Source organism: Dreissena polymorpha, chromosome 12 (genome assembly GCF_020536995.1).
Source record: "Dreissena polymorpha isolate Duluth1 chromosome 12, UMN_Dpol_1.0, whole genome shotgun sequence".
NCBI lineage: Eukaryota > Metazoa > Mollusca > Bivalvia > Myida > Dreissenidae > Dreissena > Dreissena polymorpha.
The window spans coordinates 33,433,462-33,452,175 of NC_068366.1; the positions used below are offsets into that span (position 1 = coordinate 33,433,462).

The 18,714-nt window shown below is 38.7% G+C and overlaps 1 protein-coding gene across 1 annotated transcript in view; it reads left to right on the top strand.

Moving 5' to 3' along the window:
- Positions 1 to 18,714, top strand: part of LOC127853680 (centrosomal protein of 290 kDa-like) — an 87,835-nt gene that overhangs the window by 33,242 nt on the left and 35,879 nt on the right. The window contains exons 24-33 of the mRNA XM_052388380.1: positions 528 to 677; positions 1,931 to 2,011; positions 2,646 to 2,819; positions 3,632 to 3,743; positions 4,527 to 4,726; positions 5,443 to 5,503; positions 7,679 to 7,776; positions 8,157 to 8,289; positions 9,288 to 9,490; positions 15,406 to 15,519. Of these exons, the coding sequence (XP_052244340.1) occupies positions 528 to 677; positions 1,931 to 2,011; positions 2,646 to 2,819; positions 3,632 to 3,743; positions 4,527 to 4,726; positions 5,443 to 5,503; positions 7,679 to 7,776; positions 8,157 to 8,289; positions 9,288 to 9,490; positions 15,406 to 15,519 (1,326 nt within the window). The remainder of the gene's footprint in view (positions 1 to 527; positions 678 to 1,930; positions 2,012 to 2,645; positions 2,820 to 3,631; positions 3,744 to 4,526; positions 4,727 to 5,442; positions 5,504 to 7,678; positions 7,777 to 8,156; positions 8,290 to 9,287; positions 9,491 to 15,405; positions 15,520 to 18,714) is intronic.

Here is an 18,714-nt window from a genome sequence, read left to right on the forward strand (position 1 = left end):
TATTGGTCAAATAAATAATACCGTAGAAAAAACCTAATCAAATGTGCCTAATGCTTTTTCTTTCAATTGCATAGATGACTACTTTAGTCTTTTGATCTCAGTAAAGTGTCGTCTTATAGTGGGATCAAGGTTGACTATCCAAACATGCCAAAGTGTATCACAATGTTCAGGGTAAGCCAGTGGACACTCAATATCTCAATAACATTACTGTCAATTTGAGGTGATATATATATATTACCATCACTCGAAGAAAACGGGATTTCATGCATGTGTGTAAAATGTTTTCCCTGATTAGCCTTTGCAGTATCTATATGCTAACCGGTGACGACACTTTCTCTTTACTAGTTTATAAAGAGACTTCCTTTAAAGGAAAAATACCATAAAAGCGGAAAGTGTTGTCCCTGATAAGTGTGTGCGGACTGCTTAGGCTAACCTGGGACATTCCTTTATGCACATGCATTAAACCCCATTTTCACATAGCGTGGTTCATATATATCATACTGAATGCTAATGATTCACACCCACAGAGGCTGCTGGACACACTCAACCAGGATGATAATGAAATCAAGCGTCGCCTCTCCGACATGGCGCGGCGTATCACCGTGTACCGGGTCAACGAGAAGGCTCTCACGCGCAGGTTCCAGACCCTGGAGGAGGTTGATGGGCACCATCGCAAGGTAGCTGGAGGTTTTAGTCCTTAATATACATGTATATTAGCCTTGTTCTGAGAAAACTGGGCTTTATGTATGAGTGTTAAGTGTTATCCCAGATTAGCCTGTGCAGTATGCACAGGATAATCATGGACAACACTTTCTTCTTATATGGAATTTTGTGTTTGAAAGAAGTCTCTTCTAAACAAAAAATCTATTTAAGGTGAAAAATTTTCAGCACAGGCTAATCAGGGACAACACTTTACCTACATGCATTAATGCAAGTTTTGTCAGTAAGAGGAAAATATTTTCTGAATTTGCTTCGTTTATTATATTTGAACACTTTTCTTCTTATTAGTATCATGACATTTTTTTAAAGTATTTAAGGCCAAAATTGCTTCAAATGCCACCTATATTTTAGTTAAAACATACATAGAACCTTGGTGTATAAAAAAAAGAGATGTTATAATATTAGGTCCTATTCAATAAATAATGACCCCAGCTATTGAAGAGTAAAAAGAAGGGTCACTTTTCACCATTTTCTTAATTTTTTTCTATAATATACAAACCAATCTTCATTGAGTGTGATCCATAGATATTTATCTCATTATAGATAAACTGGTTTGATAACTAGTGTTCGATTATTTTTATGTCCCCCACCACTATAGTGGGGGACATATTGTTTTTGCCCTGTCTGTTGGTTGGCTGGTCTGTTGGTTTGCGCCAACTTAAACATTCGCAATAACTTTTGCAATATTGAAGATAGCAACTTGATATTTGGCATGCATATGTATCTCATGGAGCTGCACATTTTGAGTGGTGAAAGGTCATGGTCAGGGTCATCCTTCAAGGTCAAAGGTCAAATATATAGCTTCAAAGCGGCGCAAAAGGGGACATAGTGTTTCTGACAAACACATATCTTGTTTACTACATAAAATAAAATTATTTCTATTTTGCTCGATTGTAGTTTTGTCATGTTTGATTGAATGTTTTTAGTTGCTTTACCATGAAAAGTTGAAACATGGGCTAAAAGTATGTGCATTAAGTGTCGTCCCAGATTAACCTGTGCAGTCTGCTTAGGCTAATTAGGGATGACACTTTCCGCCTAGACCAAAATTTTGTTTACACGTGACTTCCTTTAAACAAAAAATTCTATACAAGCGGATAAAAATTGTCCCTGCGGACTGCACAGGCTAATCTGGGATGAAACTTTTAGCTCATGCATTTAGACCAGTTTTCTGAGAGTGAGGCTCATATATATATATAATTAATTGTTGTAGGAAATCAATCGCCTGAAGAATGAAATGGTTGCTATGGAACAGGCCGTGGTTGAGCGGATGGGCTATCTACAGAGATACAAGGTAACTGGGGTTGTGTGATTCTTAGGTCTTTATTCTAGTTTTATAATGTTTGGATTCTTAAGACATTTCAATAAATATTAAAGTTTTGATTTTGTCGTTACGATTTTAATATCACATCTGAAAAGTTAACAAAGCACAAACATTTCATGCTTTATCCGTTCTTTGCATAAAAGTGAATAAAATAAAAAAAAATCTTCTTACATTTTATTTATTTTTTGTTTAAAATGCTTTTCTTATAGATATGTCAACTGTATATGATATTAATGCAAACAAAAAAGGGGTTTGATGCTCGCGTTTTTCCACTTGAAACAGCTTTGAGCAAAGTTCAACAGATTGACCAAACATTTTATTAACATAAAATGTTGCACACAAAAAATAACAGTAATATATATTAGCCTTGCTCTGGGGAAACAAGGCTTAATGAATGTCCGCGCAGGCTAATCAGGGACGACACTTTCAACCAAGACTGGATTTTTGTGTAGAAGAGACTTCCTTAAATAAAAAACCAAACAGCGAATAGTATCGTCTCTGATTAGCCTGTGGAAACGGCACATGAGTATTTAGGACAATACTTTATGCACATGCATTAAGCCCCTTTTTCACAGACAAAGCCTCCATTATATTTTGTCATTAGGACATGGCAGCATTCAAGATAGCAGGTCTCCAAAAGGCCATGGAGGAATCCGTGCCGAGCAGTGACCTTGACCTTGTCAACAAGAAGTACCACGAGGCCACAGAGAAATACAGGGACCTGCTGGAGAAGGGAAATAACCTTGTACTGAAAGCCGAGATGTTAACTGGACTAGAAGTAAGGGGAACTTTGTTAAAAAAATTATTTGGCTTCCTTGCACCTGAAATGTTTACAAAAACTAACCAACAGCTTGACATAATCTAATGATTTTATGCACCATCCATTCTTTTGTGAGTAATGAGTTGAATTGTGTTGTACCTTTCAAGATTATTACTTATCATTTTATGCTGAATTGTCACTGATGGTAACAGAATGGAGTATATTTTATATGAGCCTTAGTCTTGGAAAACTGGGCTTAGTACATGTGCCTAAAGTGTCATCCCAGATTAGCTTGTTCAGTTCCCACAGGCAAATAAGGAGTGAAACTTTCCTCTGGTAATTTTGGTTTAGGGAAGTATTTTCATAGGTAAAATCTACTATAGGCACAAAGTGTTTTTCCTGATTAGCCTGTGCAAAACTGCACAGGCTAATCTGGGACGACACTTTAAGCACATACATGAAACCACCTTTTTCCTGAAGCCTGGCTCATATTTATTTATCTCTGCATATTTATCTTCAAGTGCCTTGAGTGGTGTACATGGGGGTGTGAGTTCAAGTGGAGATGAAGCTTATAACAAGAGAATGAGCAATATATGCATGTGGGTACAGTGTTGTCCCAGATTAGCCTGTGCAGTCTGCAAAGGCTTATTAGGGACAACACTTTTTGCCTGAGCTAGATTTTTTATAAAAAGCGACTTTCTTTAAACGAAAAACACAATGAAAGCAGAAAGCGTTTTACCTGGTTAGCCTGTGTGTACTGCACAATCAAATCTGTGATGACACTTTACTCACATGCATGGAGCCCATTTTTCATTTGTATGTGATTTCAGGTTGAAGTAAAACGTATGACACTGGAGAATGAGGAACTGAAGAAGACGATGAAGATGGACAAAGAGAGGCTACACACACTGGAGGCTGCACTCAATGAGCTCCATAGGAAAGGTACGGCACTTTTAAATGAGCCTCTGTATGGGAAAACAGGGCTTATTGCATGTACATAAAGTGTTGTCCCAGATTAGCCTGTGCAGTCTGCTTTGGTATTGTTTAATTAAAGAAGTGTTAAACATAGCCAGATCCTATTTGTGTAGGAAGTGTGGTCCCTGATTAGCCTGTCAAGACTGCACAGGCTAATCAGGGAGGACACTTTATGCACATGCCTTAAGCCCAGATTTCCCAGAGCAAGGCTTATATGGAGACTTTCTTTACTCGTGCTGGTGTACCCTGTATGCCATACAAGATAAACAGCAAGGCTTATATGGAGACTTTCTTTACTCGTGCTGTTCTTAGAAGTGATGACTTTGGAAAACTGTGTATGTTTGAAGGGGTCCAAATAAATGGAGTGGTAATACATTTCCTGGTTTTAAGAACAATCAGCATGCACTACGTGTATGAAAGTGCAAAACCATGAATACTACTTTTAATCAGTTTTTCATGAAAGTTATTTATTAAGAATACTGACATTTTTTGGTAACAATATATACTTATTAAAACTTTTGAAAATCTGTTGTCCCCAAATTGTGTTTTAATCCTGAATGTCTGCAATAAAACACCTCACTGCAAGCTTATTTCATTGTCCAATGGTTTAGTTTTTTGTTGTTCAGAGCAGAACAAGTCTTTGTTATTTTTCACAGTTCTCATAATTCTATGAACATTCATGTATTGTGACAACAGGTGAACAAATACAAATTGTATGCATGTTTCACCCATTTTTCCTCGCATTTCCAGGCGTGACGGACGGCACAGACATCAAGGGTATCACCGACGCTGACGTGATCTCGGTCTCCAAGAAGATCACGACCCTAGAGATGAAGGAGCTCAACGAGCGACAAAGGGCCGAACACGCCGTGAACATGTATGAACACCAGAAGTCACTGCTGGGCAACATGGAGGCCAGGAACAAGGAGCTGGAGGATAAATTTTCAGATGTAAAAAAATATGTGCCGCGTTCTGGGAAAATGGAGTTTAATGCATTTGTGTTAAGTGTTGTCCCAGATTGAAGTCTGCACAGGCTAATCAGAGACGAGACTTCCGCTTTTATTGTCAAGTCAATAATGTTTTGTTTTTTTTGCAAAATGTCAAATGCAGAAAATTTGCATTGACATCACAAAGAATACTGGTTACTGGTATGATACAGAAAAAGTAAATACTAGTATCTGATAAGGTAACTTGTTTTTCTGATTGTTGAATACTGTATGTACATGTTTTAGGGACAGAATAATAATGTATATATTATAAAACTGATAATATTATAATATTAAAATGGTAGAAGATAAATTGTTGCAGAGTAAATAAATAAATATATATATATGTTTTAATTATATACCTGATATAACACCAGAGGTCCTTAGTTAGTAAAACAACCGACTGCAGTGCTTAGTAAATTCTTATATATATGAAATACTCAGTAAAAGCGTCCTACCGCTGAAATTTTTATTATTTGGTCAAGTTGATGGTAAAATCTAGAAAACAGTAACAAAACTCATGTATGAAGTCCATTTTTGGGAATAATGCTTAATTTTAAAGAACTGTTACTGAGGCATTACTTTTTCATCTCATTGTATAGAAAGCAAAAAGTATATCACTTACTTTGTATAATTTTACATTATAAGTCTCGATGCATGCAATAATGCTTCTCTTCCAGATAACGAGGTCAAACTTGGACCTGCAGAAAATTGAGAGGGACCTTAGAGATGAGTTGTCAAGTATGTTGGCTGATCTTTCAGTTCTTATTTTTAAATGTTTAACCCTTTACCACTTAGATACATATTTTGACACATTTGTAGTCCCTAAGAAAGTTAAATGTCATTAAATACCTTTCTTACTAGATTCAAGTTTTAAAGGCTTCATTTCCAACCCTAAGATACTGATGAGCAGCAAACAGCATAAAACCTGAACAGACTGCAAGTTACTCGCAGGCTGTTCTGGTTTTATGCTGTTTGCACATAACCATTTTCACTTTGCTTCTGAGTGGGAATGGTTAAGATGGTAATGCTGTTGGTCGTTTTTATGTTTTGTTTGAAGTTTGAATAAAAAATAATAAAAAAATAAGGAAAATTTCAGTACATATGAATTAAAAGATATTCTAAAAGTGTTATATTAATGTTAACTCTAAACACACACTCTAAATAAAAGCTTTTATTTTAAGCTTACCTTGTGAAACATAAGCAAATATCACCGGGAGAAATACTTGCACTACTGTCTGTGCCTGAATGATATTTTCATGTAAAAAATGTACTGAAGTCTAAAATAAAACACAAAAGTGTTGTGTTTTTGTTGTTCTTATGCTATTTTATTTAATGCTTTCCGGTGGTTTATAGAAAAATATCAGTGAATTAAAACTGATAATTTCACTGTTTCAAACAGTGAAAGTTATCAGTGAGAATTATCGATAATTTTCATTGTTTCTGTGAAATTACGTCATTTTTTTGACGAAATGACGTCATTATCCCAGCAAAATTCTTTAGTTAAACTCTTGAACAATGTATATAAACTGTGAAAAATACATTTAATAAAAAGAAAATTTGTTGGATTCGGTAGATTATCGATTTAGAAATAATATTTTTCTATCATGGTTTGTTGTTGAATAACCCACAGTAAGGAGTATAGAAGCGTAGGAATTAAATCACGAGTGCGAAGCACGAGTGATTTGATAACACGCATCTATACAACTTACTGTGGGTTATTCGACAACAAACCATCATATAAAAATATTATTTCGATTCTAACACGATTCTGATTGATTTGGTTCAAGCTTTAGGACGTGAACTATATTTTTCAATACCCCGCCCTTCTTAGTACTAAGTTCACTATTTAGTGACGTCATTGAATTGTACAAACATATGACGTCATTTTCATTCATAAATATTTTGCAAATGACGTCACTTTCATTGAAAACAACAATCGTAGAAACTTAATGACGTCATGTGTATTGATACTACTGAAAAGCTGACATGCTATAAATGTTTTCTGAATTACTTTCCCTAATAAATAACATTTTGTGTAGACGTGGTGCCAATTATCACCAAATATACAATTTGTTGTTTCATAATTTTTATATACATGCTACATTTATTTTTTTTCTTTAAGAGCGGGTTTTAGCACGTGCATTTTACTGCAATATTTTCTGTATTCATTCGGAACTATTTTCGAAACATTTAGCTCCGCCCATAAGTTATTGCAGAATAACCCACACTTGATTTCCTTCTTTGTCTATAGAATACAAGTGGCGTGTCATGTTAGAATTTTAATTCACTCGTGATCATAGAAAATACATATTTTCTATGATCACTCGTGAATTAAAAGCGATAATCCACCGGATCCAACAAATATCCTCTATATCATCACTGTAGAGAGGAACAATTGCCATACAAAACAACTCCTGTAACTCTTAGTTGCCTGGGATAATGTTAATGCTTTTTTTTATTTCGAGTTATTAAGTTCTATTCTGATGAGGGAGAAATATTCATTAAAATGATGATCAGTGGTATATATATGTGGGCAAGATATACACCTACAATTTTCATTTATAATAACACATGATACAATGTATTAAGAACACCTCATACATTCTTATTTTAGTTATGGTGGTATATTTCAATATAATACTCCATAAGGGACTGAAAAGGGTGCTTGAGTATTCGAAGATCAAGGTAAAGGTGGTTATTTCATATTGAATTTATTAACAATTTCAAATGACATTGAGGTTTGTTTATGTTGCCATAGATTTTCGAGTTATCGATATTCAAGTTAAAGAAAGTGAAATTTTTTTTTTGGCTTATGAAACTATTACTTCTCTTTGCAAGGATTGTATAGGTAACAAAAAAAATATCCTCTATGTATACAATTTTGTCTACAGATAATGTTGTGTGTTCTTTCAGACTCAGTAACAAAGGCAGTTAGTGATCTTGACAGAAAAAAGATTGGGTCGTGTGAACAGCAAATACTGAATCTTCAGCATGAGAACTCAAAACTTAAGGTAATATACCATTACAAGTATACTAAACACAAATAACATTATAACTTGATACTGGTCCTAAAGAACAAAATTGTAATTGTTAAAACTACCTCTGTCTCTACCTAAAAAAAAATTTGGTTTAGGTTCATAATAGTTGTGTTATGATAAAATAATTTGCTCATCATTTTCAAATTAAATGCATAACAATAGCTCATTAACTGTTAGAAAAAGGCTTAAAAAAGCACAAAAGAAAGTGTGTTTTTTAAGCTAGAATATATATATACTTAAAACTGTTTATTACAAAATCTTCACTTGCCTGCATCACTAAAATAAAAACAAATCTATAAAGGCTTGAGTAATAAAAGCTGAGAATCAACAAACATTCCCCTGTACATTGGTAGGAGGTGACGGACGTTGCAAGCTCACAGGTGAAGGCGCTGGAGATGCAGCACATCTCGAAGGAGAAGGAGGTGAAGTCGCTACGGCAACAGCTCCTGGACTTCCAGGTGCAGAGTGACGAGAAGACCATTATTGGTGAGTGGATATCTTGTGTGTAAAGTGTCGTCCCAGATAAGCCTGTGCAGACAGCACAGGGATGACACTTTCAGCGTAAATTGGATATTTTTTTAGACAAGGAGACCATAATTGCTGAGCGGAAATCTTGGGTTCGGGTTCTCTTTTACTTAATTAATTTGTGCATAGCATCGTCCCAGATAAGCCAGTGCAAGCCACACAGGCTAATCAGGAACAACACTTTCCACTTTTATGGTATTTTATGGTATTTTTTTTATGCTCCCCCCAAAATTTTTTGTCTGTCCGTCCGTGTGTCCGTCCATGCACAATTTTTGTCCGGGGTATTTCTCAGCAATTAATGACTGGAATTCAATGAAACTTTATGGGAAGCTTCACTACCAAGAGATGTGCATATTATCAGCGGGTTCTGGTCTGATGATTTTTCACAGAGTTATGGCCCTCTGGAATTTTCTATAGAATTCTTGTCCCCTCGACTACTGTGCCCTCAAGACGTGTCCTTTTATCTGAATATATAGTGCAATATTGTGACAAAAAAAACCTTTCGGGAGCACCACCCGTCTCCGACGGTTTCATGTCTTAAAAGGATGTCTCTTCTCAGAAAAATACAGTTAAGGTGGGAAGCGTTGTTGCTGATTAGACTGCACAGGCTAATCTGGGAAGACACTTTTCGTACAGACGTTAGGCCCTGATCTCTGAGAGTGTGGCTCATTTAATTTCTTCTCATTTTGTTAAAGGATGAAACTGTTGTAGTCAATAACTATTTTATGTATCCAAAATTGTAATGGTTTCTAGTCCAGCGTGGTATTCGTGGGTACAGGGTTAAAATTCATAGAAAACATACGAGCGTTGTGGTGGGTAAACCAATTTTATTGTGCCTGTAAGCAAAACAAAGCATGATGGAAGAGATGTTAATTATGGAATCCACTGTATTTGTGCAAGGTAGTTAAGCATTCTTGCAGCAAAAAAACCCTTAAGTATCAATTTTCACTACCTCCTAGGCAAACTTCATCGGCACATCGTACAGCTGCAAGTGAGTGAAGGGACGGCCATCAGGAAGTTGGAGGAGTCGAGGAAGAAAGTGAGCAAGCTGGAGGCCATGGTGCTGCGTCTGGAACAGAAGATAGATGACAAGGAGAACACGCTGTTCCACAAACAGAAGGAGGCGCAGAACAAAGTGCAGTACCTCAAGAGAAATCTATACGTAGGTGGTTTTTGATAGTGTTTTTACAAGCATTACATCATATTCTTTATATGTAAGTGTTTTATTAATAGTGTTTTTATATACAGTACACTATTTTTTTAAATTCTAAATTGAAGTGGATATTAGTACCCTTGAAAGAGAAAACTGGTATTTGTGCAGATGTTATTTTTAAGGAAAGAAAATAGTACAGATTGATAGGTTTTTAATAGATTTAACAAATGGGTGTACTGTATTTCTTCTGTTTTTGATTTAAGGACTTGCAATTTAAGGTTTCTCTATATTCTTAAGTCATCAAATAGTCTATAATGATTGACCAATTTAGTTTTTGATTTCAAATACATGTATACTGACAGTGCTCACTGCACACTATAGTGGCTGGACTCATAGTAGAAACATGTCTTAACATCATTTTTTTCTAATATAACAATTTCCCCAAAATTTTAATTAGGTGGTCCCTTCCCTAAACTATTCAAAAAAAGTTCCACTTATTGCACATTTGTTTTATTCTGCTCTGATAGCTAAATATTTAAATAATTTTACCCATGTTCATTCAGAAGTCTTATGCCAACATTTTAAGATCAGCTCTACAGAACAACATTGTTGCTTGAGTTTAAAATAAATTTTTTGTTATCTCTCTAGTTCACTTTGTGTAGACCAAATATTTATTTAGTCTTTAAAAACTTCATATATTCACCCCTTTTACATACTGATTATTAAACTTTGATATTTTATCTTTAACCCGGAAAATAACAATTAAAATCCACAGCTTTTGCGTTTTGGAATTTTTTTTTCTCTTATTTTATAACTGTGCTTAGTCTTTAAGTATTGGGTGTCTGTTAACATTGATTATAATGCAATGTCATGCCTAATTAGCTTGTATGCACTGCACAGGCTAATCAGATGACACTTTGTGCACATAGCTATGGTTTTATGTTGTATGACTTAAAGCTGCAGTTTGCAGGTGCTGTGCCTCTATCTACCCTGTACTGACATAACTATGGTTTTATGTTGTAGGACTTAAAGCTGCAGTTTGCAGGCGCTGTGCCTCTATCTACCCTGTACTGACATAGCTATGGTTTTATGTTGTAGGACTTAAAGCTGCAGTTTGCAGGTGCCGTGCCTCTATCTACCCTGTACTGACATAACTATGGTTTCATGTTGTAGGACCTACGTCTGCAGTTTGCAGGTGCCGTGCCTCTATCTACCCTGTACTGACATAGCTATGGTTTCATGTTGTAGGAATTACGTCTGCAGTTTGCGGGTGCCGTGCCTCTATCTACCCTGTACTGACATAGCTATGGTTTCATGTTGTAGGACCTACGTCTGCAGTTTGCAGGTGCCGTGCCTCTATCTACCCTGTACTGACATAGCTATGGTTTCATGTTGTAGGACCTACGTCTGCAGTTTGCAGGTGCCGTGCCTCTATCTACCCTGTACTGACATAGCTATGGTTTCATGTTGTAGGACCTACGTCTGCAGTTTGCAGGTGCCGTGCCTCTATCTACCCTGTACTGACATAGCTATGGTTTCATGTTGTAGGACCTACGTCTGCAGTTTGCGGTTGCCGTGCCTCTATCTACCCTGTACTGACATAGCTATGGTTTCATGTTGTAGGACCTACGTCTGCAGTTTGCGGGTGCCGTGCCTCTATCTACCCTGTACTGACATAGCTATGGTTTCATGTTGTAGGACCCTCGTCTGCAGTTTGCAGGTGCCATGCCTCTATCTACCCTGTATTGACATATTGCTGACATAGCTATGGTTTCATGTTGTAGGACCTACGTCTGCAGTTTGCGGTTGCCGTGCCTCTATCTACCCTGTACTGACATAGCTATGGTTTCATGTTGTAGGACCTACGTCTGCAGTTTGCAGGTGCCATGCCTCTATCTACCCTGTACTGACATATTGCTGACATAGCTATGGTTTCATGTTGTAGGACCTACGTCTGCAGTTTGCAGGTGCCATGCCTCTATCTACCCTGTACTGACATATTGCTGACATAGCTATGGTTTCATGTTGTAGGACCTACATCTGCAGTTTGCGGTTGCCGTGCCTCTATCTACCCTGTACTGACATAGCTATGGTTTCATGTTAAAGGACCTACGTCTGCAGTTTGCGGTTGCCGTGCCTCTATCTACCCTGTACTGACATAGCTATGGTTTCATGTTTTGTAGGACCTTCGTCTGCAGTTTGCAGGTGCCGTGCCTCTATCTACCCTGTACTGACATATTGCTGACATAGCTATGGTTTCATGTTGAAGGACCTGCGTCTGCAGTTTGCCGGTGCCGTGCCTCTATCTACCCTGTACTGACAAAGCTATGGTTTCATGTTGTAGGACCTATGTCTGCAGTTTGCAGGTGCCCTGCCTCTATCTACCCTGTACTGACATAGCTATGGTTTCATGTTGTAAGACCTACGTCTGCAGTTTGCAGGTGCCGTGTCTCTATCTACCCTGTACTGACATAGCTATGGTTTTATGTTGTAGGACCTATGTCTGCAGTTTGCGGGTGCCCTGCCTCTATCTACCCTGTACTGACATAGCTATGGTTTTATGTTGTAGGACCTACGTCTGCAGTTTGCAGGTGCCCTGCCTCTATCTACCCTGTACTGACATAGCTATGGTTTCATGTTGTAGGACCTACGTCTGCAGTTTGCAGGTGCCGTGCCTCTATCTACCCTGTACTGACATAGCTATGGTTTCATGTTGTAGGACCTATGTCTGCAGTTTGCGGGTGCCCTGCCTCTATCTACCCTGTACTGACATAGCTATGGTTTTATGTTGTAGGACCTACGTCTGCAGTTTGCAGTAGCCGTGCCTCTATCTACCCTGTACTGACATAGCTATGGTTTCATGTTGTAGGACCTACGTCTGCAGTTTGCGGGTGCCGTGCCTCTATCTACCCTGTACTGACATAGCTATGGTTTCATGTTGTAGGACCTACGTCTGCAGTTTGCAGGTGCCGTGCCTCTATCTACCCTGTGCTGACATATTGCTGACATAGCTTTGGTTTCATGTTGAAGGACCTGCGTCTGCAGTTTGCATGTGCCGTGCCTCTATCTACCTTGTACTGACATATTGCTGACATAGCTATGGTTTCATGTTGAAGGACCTGCGTCTGCAGTTTGCGGGTGCCGTGCCTCTATCTACCCTGTACTGACATATTGCTGACATAGCTATGGTTTCATGTTGAAGGACCTGCGTCTGCAGTTTGCGGATGCTGTGCCTCTATCTACCCTGTACTGACATAGCTATGGTTTCATGTTGTAGGTCCTGCGTTTGCAGTTTTCAGGTGCCGTGCCTCTATCTACCCTGTGCTGACATATTGCTGACATAGCTATGGTTTCATGTTGAAGTACCTGCGTCTGCAGTTTGCAGGTGCCGTGCCTCTATCTACCCTGTACTGACATAGCTATGGTTTCATGTTGTAGGACCTGCGTCTGCAGTTTGTGGGTGCCGTGCCTCTATCTACCCTGTGCTGACATAGCTATGGTTTCATGTTGTAGGACCTGTGTCTGCAGTTTGCGGGTGCCGTGCCTCTATCTACCCTGTGCTGACATATTGCTGACATAGCTATGGTTTTATGTTGTAGGACCTACGTCTGCAGTTTGCGGGTGCCGTGCCTCTATCTACCCTGTACTGACATATTGCTGACATAGCTATGGTTTTATGTTGTAGGACCTACGTCTGCAGTTTGCGGGTGCTGTGCCTCTATCTACCCTGTACTGACATAGCTATGGTTTTATGTTGTAGGACCTACGTCTGCAGTTTGCAGGTGCCGTGCCTCTATCTACCCTGTACTGACATAGCTATGGTTTTATGTTGTAGGACCTACGTCTGCAGTTTGCGGGTGCTGTGCCTCTATCTACCCTGTACTGACATAGCTATGGTTTCATGTTGTAGGACCTACGTCTGCAGTTTTCGGGTGCCGTGCCTCTATCTACCCTGTACTGACAGCTATGGTTTCATGTTGTAGGACCTACGTCTGCAGTTTGCGGGTGCCGTGCCTCTATCTACCCTGTACTGACATAGCTATGGTTTTATGTTGTAGGACCTACGTCTGCAGTTTGCAGGTGCCCTGCCTCTATCTACCCTGTACTGACATAGCTATGGTTTTATGTTGTAGGACCTACGTCTGCAGTTTGCAGTAGCCGTGCCTCTATCTACCCTGTACTGACATAGCTATGGTTTCATGTTGTAGGACCTACGTCTGCAGTTTGCGGGTGCCGTGCCTCTATCTACCCTGTACTGAGATAGCTATGGTTTCATGTTGTAGGACCTACGTCTGCAGTTTGCAGGTGCCGTGCCTCTATCTACCCTGTGCTGACATATTGCTGACATAGCTTTGGTTTCATGTTGAAGGACCTGCGTCTGCAGTTTGCATGTGCCGTGCCTCTATCTACCTTGTACTGACATATTGCTGACATAGCTATGGTTTCATGTTGAAGGACCTGCGTCTGCAGTTTGCGGGTGCCGTGCCTCTATCTACCCTGTACTGACATATTGCTGACATAGCTATGGTTGCATGTTGAAGGACCTGCGTCTGCAGTTTGCGGATGCTGTGCCTCTATCTACCCTGTACTGACATAGCTATGGTTTCATGTTGTAGGTCCTGCGTCTGCAGTTTTCAGGTGCCGTGCCTCTATCTACCCTGTGCTGACATATTGCTGACATAGCTATGGTTTCATGTTGAAGTACCTGCGTCTGCAGTTTGCAGGTGCCGTGCCTCTATCTACCCTGTACTGACATAGCTATGGTTTCATGTTGTAGGACCTGCGTCTGCAGTTTGTGGGTGCCGTGCCTCTATCTACCCTGTGCTGACATAGCTATGGTTTCATGTTGTAGGACCTGTGTCTGCAGTTTGCGGGTGCCGTGCCTCTATCTACCCTGTGCTGACATATTGCTGACATAGCTATGGTTTTATGTTGTAGGACCTACGTCTGCAGTTTGCGGGTGCCGTGCCTCTATCTACCCTGTACTGACATATTGCTGACATAGCTATGGTTTTATGTTGTAGGACCTACGTCTGCAGTTTGCAGGTGCTGTGCCTCTATCTATCCTGTACTGACATAGCTATGGTTTTATGTTGTAGGACCTACGTCTGCAGTTTGCGGGTGCCGTGCCTCTATCTACCCTGTACTGACATAGCTATGGTTTTATGTTGTAGGGCCTACGTCTGCAGTTTGCGGGTGCTGTGCCTCTATCTACCCTGTACTGACATAGCTATGGTTTCATGTTGTAGGACCTACGTCTGCAGTTTGCGGGTGCCGTGCCTCTATCTACCCTGTACTGACATAGCTATGGTTTCATGTTGTAGGACCTACGTCTGCAGTTTGCGGGTGCCGTGCCTCTATCTACCCTGTACTGACATAGCTATGGTTTTATGTTGTAGGACCTACGTCTGCAGTTTGCAGGTGCCCTGCCTCTATCTACCCTGTACTGACATAGCTATGGTTTCATGTTGTAGGACCTACGTCTGCAGTTTGCGGGTGCTGTGCCTCTATCTAGCCTCTACTGACATAGCTATGGTTTTATGTTGTAGGACCTACGTCTGCAGTTTGCGGGTGCTGTGCCTCTATCTACCCTCTACTGACATAGCTATGGTTTCATGTTGTAGGACCTACGTCTGCAGTTTGCGGGTGCCGTGCCTCTATCTACCCTGTACTGACATAGCTATGGTTTCATGTTGTAGGACCTACGTCTGCAGTTTGCGGGTGCCGTGCCTCTATCTACCCTGTACTGACATAGCTATGGTTTTATGTTGTAGGACCTACATCTGCAGTTTGCGGGTGCTGTGCCTCTATCTACCCTGTACTGACATAGCTATGGTTTCATGTTGTAGGACCTACGTCTGCAGTTTGCGGGTGCTGTGCCTCTATCTAGCCTGTACTGACATAGCTATGGTTTTATGTTGTAGGACCTACGTCTGCAGTTTGCGGGTGCTGTGCCTCTGTCCAAGCAAGAGAAGTTCTCCAAGAACCTTATGCAGATGCAGAAGGACAAGGCCCAGTTGGAGGACGAGCTTAGACAGGTGGGGGTCATGTGATATTATGTACTGTATAGTTTGTCTCTATTTGTTAGCTGACACCTGAACATCAAGAGCCGGAAATTCACCAAGCTCCTTAGGGTCAAAGAAATTCTTTAAATCAATAAAGTCCTTTAGTCTCTGGCTCTGTCAAATGTTGGTATTTTTACATGACTTTGTTTTAACATGAACTATTTCTTAAATTTATTAACTTTTGATCCTTTTGTAAGAACCAAATATTGGATTTCTTCTTAATAAAAATTTGATATGAAATGTTTGGTCAAGTACAAGATTTCCCTAACGAGCTGTGCTAATACAGGGCCCAGGTGAGCTATTCTGATCCTGTTCAGTATGTGGTTATGTGTCTCCAACTTTTAACTTGTTATCATGCATTCCTTATGAATCTTAGTCAGAATGTTGCAACTCTAGAGGACACATTTATGACTCAATCTTGATTGAACTTGGTTGGAATGTTTATCTTGAAAATATCTAGGCCAAGCCTTAATCTGGGTCTAAAAACTATTTTACTAGGTAGGAATTGGAGTTGCTTTCATAAAAGCCTTGTTATCACTGTAGAGGCCACATTTATGAATCAATGTTTATGAAACTTGGTCAGAATGTTTATCTTGTCCTTATTTTGGCTGTGTTTAATTAACATTTAAAAAAGTATAGAAAGTATATATTTTAATGTTTTGAACTACTAACAATCTTGACATCATTTGTGTTCTTTTAACAACTTAATCCTTTCCCACTTAGATGAAAAGTAAAAATTCTAATGTGCAAACAGCATAAAACCAGAACAGCCTCCGAGTAACTCGCAATCTGTTCAGATTTTATGCTGTTTGCTGCTCATCAGTATATAATGTTGGAAATGAAGCCTTTAAAACTTGAATCCAGTAAGAAAGTGTTAAATTTAATTTAACTTTCCAAGGGACTACAAATGCGTCAAAACACGTATCTAAGTGGTAAAGGGCTAAGATAAGAAAGTTTTTAGCTCACCTGAGCACAACATTCTCATGGTGAGCTTTTGTGATCGCCTTTTGTCCGTCGTGCGTCGTCAATCGTCCGTCGTCCGTCGTCAACATTTTGCCTTGTGAACACTCCAGAGGCCACATTTATTGTCTGATCTTTATGAAACTTGGTCAGAACATTTGTCCTATTGATACCTCGACTGAGTTCGAAACTGGGTTATGCTGGGTCAAAAACTAGGTCGCTATGTCAAAAAAAGAAAAACCTTGTGAACACTGTAGAAGTCACATTTGATGCCCAGTCTTCATGTAACTTTGTCAAAATGTTTGTCTAAGTGATATGTTGGTTGAGTTCAAAAATGGTTCCGGTCCATTGAAAAACATGGCCACCAGGGGGCAGGGCAGTATTCCTTATATGGCTATAGAGAAACCTTGTGAACACTCTAAAAGTCACAATTATTGCCCAATCATCATGAAACTTGGTCAAAACATTGGTTTCATTGATATCTCGGACGAGTTCGAAAATGGTCCAGATTGGTGAAAAAACATGGCCACCAGGGGGCTGGGCAGTTTTCTCTATATGTATGTAGTGAAAACATGTGAACACTCCAGAAGTCACATTTTTGGTCCAATCTTTATAAAATTTGTACAGAACATGTGTTTTCTGGATAAGACGGTTGAGTTTGAAAATGGTTTAGATCGGTAAAAAAACATGGCTGCCAGAAGGGGGGTCATTTTCCTAATATTTTATAGTACAAAAGCTTGTGAACACTCTAGAAGTCACATTATTTGCCTAATAATCATAATTTTTTTTCTAAACATCGATTTTATAGATATCTGGGACGAGTTTGGTTTTATAATGTCATTATTATGTAACATTAACTGTATTATGTAATTTTTCATAACACAGAATTTCATAATTAACATAACTGTTTAGTCATTAGCACTTATGATAAGCCTATCAACAAAGAGATAGCTGAAAGAAAGACAACATGTACATAATTTTGCAGTATTTATCTCTCTTGTTTAACCTGGTTTAGTAATCTATTTTTAGTTCTGCTCTGGAATTTGGGAAGATATTGATCATTGATAAATGGATTGTTCTGATGGAAAATAGACTCTTCTGCCAGTGCTCTCAGAACTGTATAAAATAAGCTGTTTTGGCTGATTTAATCACCTCTTGATGCTTTCTTGAAAAGGTAACAGCTCTTGAAAAAGGTTGGAATTTTGAAATAATTAAACTCTAAATTATTGTATCACCAGCATTTTGACATTATTTTCTAAATTATTCTTATTATTTAGATTATTTTTATTTGGTATTTTCTGAATTAGAAAGACTCTATTTTATTTCAATAACTTTAGTAAATTCTTCTTATTTTTACATTTGATTCACTGAAGTTTCCTAATCTCCATATATTGTGTTCTTTAGATTAAGTTAGACCTATTTTCTAAACTAGATTTTTGAAGCAACTTCTAGACTTAAAGTAACTATTATTTTTATCAGTTTTTTGACAGATTGTGTACTTCTTTTTACATTCATTAAGGTATCTGCTGCATGTTGTTCATTTTTGTAATGATACTTAGATTCCTTAGACTTGGCTTGTACCTGTTCTTAATTCTCTGTCATTGTTTTTCATTTTCCGAGTTCTTGGAATAAAAGTTAGTTATTTTCGTTAAAGCTGCTTTGGTTTTCACTTATAGATTAATTCTTTGAGTGTATTCAGGCGTATCTGACTGGATGCCTTTAGTTAATTGAATTACAACCAGTCAGTGGTGTCATCCTGACCAGAAATAAGCGTTCGTCAAATAAATATTTCCGCATAACATAAGTGCTCACAAAGTTACATAACTCGTAACCGTCCCGTGACCGGTTCATTTGCGTAAGCGAACGAGACCGCACTACCACACCTGGATACGACAGTTGAGTTTGAAAATGGTTTGGATTGGTAAAAAAACATGGCTGCCAGGGGGGGGGGGGGTCTTTTTCCTTATATTTATATTGTAAAAAAAATTGTGAACACTCTAGAAGTCACATTTTTTGCCTAATTATCATAAAATTTTGTCAACATTAGTTATGTGGATGTCTTGGACGAGTTTGAAAATGGCCATGATCAGTGAAAAAACATGGCCGCCAGGGGGTGGGGCAGTTTTCTTTTTATGTATATAGTGAAAACATGTGAACAGTCTAGAAGACACATTTTTGCCCAATCTTCATGAAATTTGGACATATCTT